General features: G+C 46.6%; 2 protein-coding genes across 2 annotated transcripts in view; one reads left to right on the top strand and one right to left on the bottom strand.

Annotated features, from left to right (window-relative positions):
- The window catches only part of trpm6 (transient receptor potential cation channel, subfamily M, member 6), a gene marked incomplete at its 5' end in the record, with an annotated part of 18,358 nt that extends 14,226 nt beyond the window's left edge, over positions 1-4,132 (top strand). Inside the window, 6 exon segments of the mRNA XM_084468881.1 lie at positions 38-52; positions 54-121; positions 313-518; positions 973-1,024; positions 2,078-2,196; positions 3,958-4,132. Of these exon segments, the coding sequence (XP_084325007.1) occupies positions 38-52; positions 54-121; positions 313-518; positions 973-1,024; positions 2,078-2,196; positions 3,958-4,013 (516 nt within the window). The 3' untranslated portion in view covers positions 4,014-4,132.
- Positions 4,133-9,689: 5,557 nt separating this feature from the next.
- The window catches only part of rorb (RAR-related orphan receptor B), a gene marked incomplete at both ends in the record, with an annotated part of 12,256 nt that continues 11,249 nt past the window's right edge, over positions 9,690-10,696 (bottom strand). Inside the window, 2 exons of the mRNA XM_084468880.1 lie at positions 9,690-9,854; positions 10,472-10,584. Of these exons, the coding sequence (XP_084325006.1) occupies positions 9,690-9,854; positions 10,472-10,584 (278 nt within the window). The remainder of the gene's footprint in view (positions 9,855-10,471; positions 10,585-10,696) is intronic.

Raw genomic sequence — 10,696 nt, 5'->3', positions numbered from 1 at the left:
CCTCCTGCTCCTCCTCCTCCTCCTCCTCCTCCTCCAGGAGATCCAGCAGCAGGGCCGCCGCCCAGAAGATGATGGAGGTCTTCAACAAGGTCAAACCTGAGGACATGCAGCACTCCCCCCGGTGTGTTGGCAGTTGTGTGTTCATGCGTTTGTGTGTGTGTGTGTGCGTTTATGTTTTTTTCTGAGTTGGCGCCTGCAGGCATGATTTGGTGTGTGTGTGTGTGTGTGTCTGCATTTGGGTGTGTGTTTTTTTCCGGGTTGGTTGTGCGTGTGTGTGTGTGTGTGTGTGACCGTGCCTCCGCCCTGCCCCAGGTTCCTGGACCTGTCCCTGGTGCTGTGGCACTCCACCGGCCAGTGGCTGACCATCGAGGGCTACATGCCCGGGAACTTCAGGAAGTACAACAACAACACGGGGGACGAGATCGCCCCCTGCAGCTCGCTGGAGGAGACGCTGCTGGCCTTCTCCCACTGGACCTACGAGTACTCCCGCCGGGAGCTGCTGGTGCTCGATATACAAGGTGTGTGTGTGTGTGTGTGTGTGTGTGTTTGTGTGTGTACGTGTTTGTGTTTTAGTGTGTGTGTGTGTGTGTGTGTGTGTGTGTGTGTGTGTGTGTGTGTGTGTGTCTGTGTGTTTGTGTGTGTACGTGTTTGTGTTTTAGTGTGTGTGTGTGTTGTGTGTGTGTGTGTGTATGTTGCAGCTGCAGTAGTAATAGTAATGAGCGTGTTTGTGTGTGTGTGTGTGTGTGTGTGTGTGTGTGTGTGTCTGTGTGTGTGTGTGTGTGTGTGTTGCAGCTGCAGTAGTAATAGTAATGTACGTGTGTGTGTGTGTGTGTGTCAGTGTGTGTGTGTGTGTGTGTGTGTGTGTGTTGCAGCTGCAGTAGTAATAGTAATGAACGTGTTTGTGTGTGTGTGTGTGTTGCAGCTGCAGTAGTAATAGTAATGACCGTGTGTGTGTCTTTGTGTTTGCTGAAGGCGTGGGGGAGACCCTGACGGACCCGTCGGTGGTCCGGGCGGAGGAGCAGAGGTGGGTTCACCTCCACCCTCCACCCCCTCCACCCCCTCCACCCCCCAGCACCACCACACCGCTACACCCAGGGAGGAGTCATAGCTCTAGCTATTGTTTATTATTCATGGCTTGTTTTTATTGACTCATTGCTGTACTGTATTTACGTTTACATTCAGGGCGTTTGGCAGACGCTTTTATCCAAAGCGACTTACAATAAGTACATTTGTCATAAGAAGTGAAACAATATATCGCCGTCGGTACAGTAAAGACGTTCATAGAACCAAGTGCACGTACTGACAATCACCAGGCTGACCCCATTCCCCGTACACAGCAGTGATAGCCAGCTACTGCAGAGGCTACACAACTAAGTACATGCTACACAACATGCATGCACAACACAATTAAGTACATGCTGTACAATTAAGTACTGTATTTATTTATATTTGACCTATTTACTTCATGTTTTATTTTTCAGTTTTTCAGAGTCATTCTGTTGTTTTACTATTTGTTTAGTTCACTTCATATTTAATCTGGACCTGTAAGAAGAACTTTTGTAATGTCATTTTTGATCCGTGCCTCCATGTCTTTTTCCTATGTGTGTGTATGAGGACTCTAGCCTGGCTCCGCCCGCCTCCGTACTTCCGCTCAGTTTCCATTTCCTCCAGTACTACGTCTGGGTTTGCGGTATAGTCGCAGGTTTTCTGCAGCCAATTTTTTTGGCCGTCCAATCGGCAAACAGAGGGAGTGGCTGAGAACGTTGACGTTGAGGTCGTGCGCTGGTTTGAGTCGTAGTCAAACGTCAGTGATTGGTTATGGCAGATCCAGAGCGGCACTGAGTGGCAGATCTAATAGTTTCAAACTCCAACAGACGTCCGCCTTCAAGTGAGTTAACGTTTGTCAACGGAGAGCGGCCAGACTCTCTGTGCAAATGAAATGAAGCAGGAGGCTCTGGTAGGACCGGGCTATGAGGACTCTATACCGCAAACAAAAATCGACCTCTGGGTACAAAATCAAGCTACTTGAAGCTGAACCTAAAGGTTACCGTGACGATGTGGCGATGTGTGTCCTCAGCTTCGGCGCGGCGGACGGCGAGATGCTGTTCGGTCCCGACAACCTGGGAGACGCGGCCATCAACCGCTTCCTCCTGAAGCACGCCTGCAACGCCAGCTGTCACCGGCTCGGCCTATCAGGTGAGAGCACGCACGGCGCGCACGCACACGGTTGAAACGCCGGCGCACTCGGTCACGGCTCGTTGTTGTTTGTGTGTTGTTGTTGTTTATGGGAGCCAGTAGGGGTGTAACGAGACACAAAAGTCACGATGGTATCGCTATGTTTTTTTCGGTACAGCAGTTTTTATTATTTTATTTTTATTAAACTATTGGATTTTGATTTGATTTATTAAATTGTATCAAACAAATGCCTTACACGAATGAGAATACATAAAATACAATTGAGGATAAAAGCACAATCCAGTGCAGTCCAGGACTTATTTCTATTGTGGTCCTCATCACAAAACATCAGGACAAGACAAGACACTCACAGAGTGTGTGATCATCAATAAAAACTTAACAAAACTGAAAAATTTCGGTACGAATGCATCGTTACACCCCTAGGAGCCAGGGAGGGCGTGTCCATTTAAGATATTGTTATGATACATTAGTATATGATAATAATAATTAAGTTATTAATTGATGGATTCATTAATTGGGTAAGGAGTAGGACAGTACTTTTCCGCTGTCTAGTGCTGGCACATTGTTACAATTTGTACAATTTGCAGTTTATTTGCAGGCGTAAGTACGTCACATGGGTATATTCCAATGTGCGACTTATATATTTCAGGTGAATGTTTTTATTGGTTGCTCGTCTGGATAGTTTGTTTTTCAATGTGTGTGTGTGTGTGTGTGTCTATATATGTATGTGTGTACATGTGTGCGTGTGTTTATATGTATGTGTGTGTGTGTGTGTGTGTCTATATATGTATGTGTGTATATATAGATGTGCATGTGTTTGTGTGCATGGGTCGATAAGTATGCATGTACTTGTGTATATGTACAGTATGTTTGTGTGTGTCTTTATGTATTTGTGTATGTGTCAATGTGTCTATATGTATGTGTATTAGTGTATGTGTATGTGCGCGTGTACCTGAGTGTGTGTGTGTGTGTGTGTGTGCGCGTGCACGTGCCTGCGTTCCTGTGTCGCCGCGGTGTCGTCCCTCAGGAGGCCTCCGGTTGGCTCCCAGATAAATCCCCGTCAACATCAAATGAACGGCGGCGCGGCGCGGCGCCATCCGCCGCTAATTACCAATCAGCCGCACTCCGCTTTATTTCTATGACAACAGCAGCGGCACCGGGGGGGCGGGCCCTGGCGTCGCGCGCCGGGCCGCCGCCGCCGCCGCCGCGCTCGTTTGATTACGTATTAATCACGTCTTTGTGCTGGCGATGCGCCGTGGAGGCATTAGCTTTGATTAGCTATTAATTAACTTCTCGGGTGTAGACGTGACACCGGCGTCTGGAGGATAGGGGGAGGGAGCCGGGGGGGGGGGGGGGGGGGGGGGGGAGAGGGGGAGAGAGGGGCGGGGCGGGGGCGGGGGGGGGAAACACAAACAAGCTTAGGAGAGACACACACACACACCGCAAGCGCACACATGGAGGCGCGCTTGTTTTGATGTTTCAAAGGTAGCTCTGTGTCTCCCCTCGCTCTCTCTCTCTCTCTCCTTGTGTCCTCTCCAAGATTTTTTTTTTTTTTTTCCCGCTCAAATCAAACCGACGCCGTCCGCCGGGGAGCGCCGGCCCCGCCTCGCAGGCCCGGCTGTATTCCGTTTCTTGTGTTAATGACTGTTGTTGGTGCTGATGCTGCCGTTGTCGTGGCGACGCGCCCCCCCCCCCCCCAGCCCTCCCACCACTGACGGCGCGCGCGCGCGGGGGGGGGGGGGGTGTTTCTGTGGTGCGCAGCGTTAAGGAGGGGCTCGGACCCGCGGGGGAACGGCTGGGAGGACGGCGACCTCTGACCTGGGAAGTCCCAAGAAGAGGTCCGTGGGGGGTCGCCCAGGGCTGAGTGTGGATGGTGGTTCTTCTCAGACGATGTTTTCACGGTGAATGTAAACAAACGGGACGGGAAAGTTCCCCATTGTCGTTGTTGTGCAATTATTATTTTTATTTAATCTGTCGTATCGTTTATACGAAAAGAAAAAAAAAAAAAAGAAAAGACTACAGTATATGCAGAATTTGTTACCATGTTATATTTGATTGACAATGGAATAGTGCAATAATTATAATGTATAATATTTAATCTAGATTTGTTTGTTCCTATGTATAATAAAATAGCTCTTTTTTTGCAAGTCAAAATCTGGTCTTCAATAACAACACGAAAGGCAGATGAACCCATACAATTTATTTTTATTTTCTTCCCACAACAAAATGTCTACAAAAAGCGATAAAATATAGGATTTTAACAAAAGAAATCACTTCAGACCTTCACATTGTATGTACATGTCAGAAGGACGAGGGCACTCCCCCCCTCACGCAAACCAGATCCACAAAATGAGAGAAATTATAAATATGTACCTGCATACACACACACACACGCACGCACACACACACACATACACACTTACACACGTAGGCACACGTGCACTCGCGCAGATTTTCTCTCTCACTCTTTCTCTCCATGGAGAGATCGTCTCGCACATGTAAGGAAATGTCTGTCGCTACAGTGGAGCCCATGGGATGAGTTTCATCAGCTATGCAAAGTCCCTTCTCACCCAAGGAGGAAAAAAAGCAAAATCTACAAACAAACTAAAAACAAAAGTTCAATGTAATCAAATGCATGCTTGCCTTGGAGTCGCCTCCTCTGATTGGTTATCAAGTAAACGCACACAGTAAAGCAACCGTGGACCGTTCTGCCAGTCCTCCCCATTATCACGAGCTATGGCACTTTGAAGAGACATTATCTGTCTGTTCATTATCAGAAATGTAGTTTATTCAGTGTAAAAGATGTTCTGTCACCAATGACAACCGTGGCTGGCTTTGGTTCCAGATTTGCTACTTTTTTTTCTTTTTTTCTCTTCGTGGGACGTAAACATTCTATACAATAAATTATAAACGCTTCTCAGATTCCCCTGCATGTACAGCGCAGTATATGAAACAAGTCCACTGAGTGGTGGCTGTTGAAGAACCGTCTCATTCAGTCTCTCGCTGGTCCTTCTCCGGTCCTCCCACTCGGCCAGCCTTTATTCACCCAAGCACATACACATTCACGCGGATTATTTCCTCAGGAAATTGAAAAAAGAAGCTTGGATGAGGTGGATTTGACCCAAGTGTATGAAATGCAGTTTTCTTCTACCAAGAATAAAAAAAATATCGGCTTGTATTAGCACTAGCACTTGTCGTGAGTGTTTCTGTGAGGGCCGCAGGCCCGACGGGAAGGCCTTGAGATGCATTCAGCCTCTCACACGGAACAGGCCTTTCTAGAACATTCAGAAAAGACCTCCCCGCCCCTCATCTCTGGGACAGGGTTGAACTCCGCGCCGATTCGGCCGATTCACAGAGACTAGTTTCCACCGCTGTCTGTGGAGCTCGATGGACAACATTGAGTTTGTTTTTTTGCGGTGAAGATAGAATACTTTCAATGCTAAACACTCAAATGTCAACAGATTGCATAAAAATACAAATTAAAAAAAGAGAGCGAAACATTATTCCCAATCATGGATTAAAAACATACTTTTGAATTGACCTCCCTCCCTCCCTTCCCCCCTTCCCCCCTCCCCCCCCTCCCCTCCCTCCCTCCCTCAGAACGGTGAGCAGAGGAAACACAAAACAAATTGGTTTCACCACCTCGCGACGTCATGCAAAATAGAACAGAACAGCAGTAGTCTAATAGTGATAAAATATAAGTAGTAGTAGTAGTAGATGTAGTAGTAGTAGTAGTAGTAGAAGTAGTAACAAGAACAATAATAATAGTAAATAGTTATAAAATAAAAAATAATCTTACAATGCAAACATTACAATAGTCAATGCATCCAGGTCTTATTGCTACCATGTCGTACTTACAGTGTTGGTTTTGCCACTTTTAGTTCCCCACCTCCCCCTTATTATATCATTATAGTCCCATCCCTGCTGATTCACAGTCTAACGTGGGCGACAGACACAACACACACACACACACACACACACACACACACACACACACACACACACACACACACACACACACACACACACACACACTCCAATAGGAATTACTTTTCGATTATCGTTGAGCAGATAATCGTTGGTGTATTTGCAAACCCCATTATAAGTAGCAGCATAGACTGGTCAAGTTATTATGCAAGAATTACATTTTTTTACATCATTTTCTGAAATTATTGTATTGTTCTGTATTTGAATAGTAGTTTGTTCTATTAGTTTCAATTGGACAGTGAATTTGAACAGTGAATTCATTCCTAAGAGATGCATACCAACACACACACACACACACACACACACACAAAGCCTTGTCTGGGGTGAATTCCATTGCTTGCATACATTGGCAGCATATGCAGTGTTTTTATCTTCCAAGGTAATGCTTCGATAGTGATTACATCTTTTTTTTTTCACAAAAATATTCAAATCCTCTTTTAAAGTCAGAAAAAGAGACGGTCCCTGAGAGATGCTGCGTCGCGCATCGAGTCTTAGCAAGCGAGTGATTGTCTTAGAACCAACCAAACCAACTGGCCTCTGTCCGGGGGGGGGGAGGGGTCAGGGGTCAGGGTCAAGGGTCAAGGAAGGTAATCCTGGGGTACAGCCTGTGAGAGACATGTGATGGGGGGTGATTCAGCTAGGAACGGACAGGACGAACAGGAAACATAGGCCTACTAATTGGTTAATTCATTAATAATAGCCCCCCCCGATTGCGTGGGGATGCAGAGTGCCTGCGTGTTGGACGTGGGGTGAGGGTGAGGGTTCAGAGTGTTCTGTGCTCAGCCGCGTGTCCGACAGTGACTGCGTGTGTTGATCCACTTCCTAAGCCTAAGATTTGGCCACTGTGAAATGAACGGCTACTTCAGAAAGGTCATTTAACATGGCGGATGTTAGCATGGGTTATGCTTTGAATCAACTAGTTTATTCTTTTATGTTTAATGTTTTAAAGTGCTTCACCGATGTTCAATGGACTTTATTGTAAAGTTGTGTATAAAACAGATTTTTTTTTTCAAAATAATTAATCCTTTTATCTATCTTTATCATTTTAATTATTACTTATAATATATGCTTTAAAGAACTACAATTGTAAAGGTTTCAGTTTCAAGTTTGGATATATGTGATTTCATAAGATCTTTTATTTTATTTTAAAATGTTATAATGTATTTTTTCACTGCTGGTTCGCTATTATGAAAATATTGTTAAGTTAAATGTCTGTGTTTTTAATTACTGTGCAAGTGTAAATATTTTTTGTATCATTTCTTATGTCAGTTGTGCATAGAGTTTGGGTCAAAGGGTTCATTCAAAAAGTAACGCATTTGGACCATCTAGTGGCTAAATGCAGAACTGCAACAGGTTGCCGCCTAGTCTCCGCTCGCACGGAGATCGAACACAACCGTCAAGTCTAGAATTTAAAAGCACATTGTATGCAAGTAATGCCCACCAACCCCGTATGCGATTTTACACAGTGGCCAAATATTCATCAACAAAACATTTATTTAAAAAAAGAAAAGAAAATCAAAAGCATTGACAATCTACATATGCCAATAAATATCGAATAGCTAAACAAAATTTTAAACAAAATAAATAAGTGATTGTCTATCAGAGCCCTCTATACAAATAGTAATTAAATATTGCAACTTTAAATGTTATAAGGATTGATAAAGACTAGCCAGCCTTTTTTTTTTCTTCACATCTAGCGGGAATTTAATAAAACTGTTGGGATCATTTCATAGTGCTACTTAGCCGCTGGAACCTGACCCTGCTTCAGTGGAACGACAGGAGGACTTCTAGTTAGGAGTGAGTTTAGTGCATTCTACAATATAAAATTGTCTCCCCTGTTCTGTGCTAAAAACAGAGGGGGGGATGGGGGGGGGGGATTGGTACGTGAGGGGTGCGATCAGAAAGGCAGTGTGAACATTATTGCTGTGGGGTGTGGGGTGGGGGTAGAGGTGTAAGAAGGGGGGGGGGTCCTTTGTAGCTTACTCCAGTCCCAGGAGTGATTCACATCCCTGGACTGGATTTGTGCAAAAAGAGGGATTGCTAGAGCGCGACGGGGGAACCTACACCACACGTTCACAGCACAGAGGTGGAGACCTCCCTCGCAAACAGCGGTTCGTTTAGATGGCTTCTCTACATGTAGTCTAGGAGGGGTGCCCCGCCCGGCCCCAGCTCTGTGTCTCGTTAGGCCCTTGGTAGTGAGGGAGAGGAGGGGAGGGAGGGGGGAGGGGAGGGGTCTACCGTGAGGTCCTACTGTTCCATGATTGTATGTTTCTGATTGATTGTTCAAAAGCAGTCCAGCTTTTGGTTGGACGGAGAATTATTGCAGCCAGATAAAAAACAAAAAACAACAACAATATTGATAGGACGGCAAATGTGCCCGATTCAGTTTTTTTCCTTCTTCTTCTTCTCAAAATAGAATATTTATGTATATATCTTCACATTGAAAAGTAGTCGCCATTATTTTCTTTTCTTTAAATCCTTCATATGTTTTCTTTACATTTTTATAAATTCTAAGTGTAAGGTTGCAGTTCCCTCTTTACATATCGACAGAATCCAGACAAGGCTTTCATAATATCAACAAAACCTGTATCAAGCCCCCGGCTTATCCCCCAATATTCTCTTACAAGTCTCGTCACAACTTTACAAATTCTGTACACATGAAACTATCGAATAAAGTAAAAAAAAAAAAAAAAAAAAAAAGAAGAAACACATAGACAAGGTATAGCCAGCCAAGAAAAGCTGTTTTCTTTTTAAATAACGACTATTTTTTTTAAAAAACAGAACAATAAGTAATACTGGATCTGCCCTGCTCTAGGAGAATATCTACATTAGCTTTTCTCTAATCCGTTCCCCCCTGGTCCCGTACAGCGACCGCGGAAACGCCATCGAGTGAAAGAAAAAAAAAAAGAAAAGAGAAATGATTGTTGTTTTTTTTTCTTCTTTTCAATCAAAGTTTAAACAAAACGAACTTACCCATATTTGTATTTTTTTTTTGCAAAAGATTTAAAATGGTCCCTAAGATTATTTTCTTTTCAGTCTGTACATTTCTGGTCAGTCAGTTCAGTTCAGAAGGACAAGGCCCCCCTCTGGGTTTGCGTCTGGGCTGTTATATATATATATATATATATACACATATATATATATATATATATATATATATATATATATGTATGCACACAGAGCCACATATACATATATATATATCCACATTCTTCAGACTGTAGCGGTGGAGGGGGCGGGGCCAGAGCGGGACATTCCTAGTGTGGTCGGCCGCGAGGGGCCGCCCCGACCACGCCCCCCCTCTCCGGCCACGCCCGGGACTCGGGGCCCGGCGCCTCCAAATCCCATCGCCATGACGACGACGACGACGACGACAACAACAACAACGTTGCCGTGGTGACGGGCGGGCCCGGGGCGTGACAGGCGTGGCGGTGGCGGTGGTGGTGGTGGTCCTCCTCGCCGACGGGGGGCGGGGGGGGCGGCGGCGGGGGCGGGGCCCCGGGCAGTCACTTGGGCGGGGCCATGGCGGAGTTGGGGTCGGGGTTGAAGAGCTCCTTGTACAGCGGCGGGAACAGGACGTTGACCGTCTCCGGGTGCAGCTGCTGGAAGGCCTGCAGCTCCTCCGTGTGCAGCGTGCACAGGGCCGACAGCGTGGGGATACGGCTGATCAGCTGGGGGAGGGGGGAGAGAGACCATCATTAGAGAGAGGGAGGGAGGAGGGAGGAGGGAGGGGGGAGAGAGGGAGACCATCATTAGAGAGAGGGAGGGAGGAGGGAGGGAGGGAGGGAGGGGGGAGAGAGAGAGAGAGCATCGTTAGGGAGGGAGGGAGGGAGAGAGAGAGCATCGTAAGAGAGGGAGGGAGGAGGGAGAGAGAGAGAGCATCATTAGAGAGAGGGAGGAGGGAGAGAGAGAGCATCGTTAGAGAGAGGGAGGAGGGAGAGAGAGAGAGAGTGCATCGTAAGAGAGAGGGAGGAGGGAGAGAGAGAGAGAGTGCATCGTAAGAGAGAGGGAGGGGAGGGAGTGAGAGGGAGGAAGAGTGAGTGGGAGAGAGAGAGGGAGCGCAACGTTAGAGAGGGGGAGGGAAAGAGAGAGCACCAGATAGAGAGAGATAATCAGAGAGAGAGCAAGGTTAGAGCACCAGAGATAAAGAGAGCGATAGAGCACCGGAGAGAGAGAGAGAAGAGAGGGAGCGAGAAATATGAAAACAGATAACGGCCCGTGCGGTACATCAGGGACGGAACCAGCGGCCCGTGCCGTCCGCTCTGAGGACCTCCTCTCTGCCTCCTACCTTGGCCAGCGCGTCCTCGTCCATGTGGTTCTTCTGCATGATGTGCTGCAGCGCAAAGTAGATCTTCTCCTGCAGCTTCTGCACCTTGCGTGGCTCCATCAGCCACGGACGGTCTGGAGACCACGGAGGAGAAGAACACAAATTAATTTCACCCTGCGCTCATTCTGTCCACGCGCCCGGTGGAGCTCCAAGCGCTTCGGAGGGAGATTTGCATTTTACATACAG

The sequence above is a fragment of the Micromesistius poutassou genome (genome assembly GCF_964030765.1).
Source record: "Micromesistius poutassou genome assembly, chromosome: 5".
Lineage (NCBI taxonomy): Eukaryota > Metazoa > Chordata > Actinopteri > Gadiformes > Gadidae > Micromesistius > Micromesistius poutassou.
The sequence above is the reverse complement of the archived record's forward strand: the minus strand, read 5'-3'. Positions and strand labels throughout refer to the sequence as shown.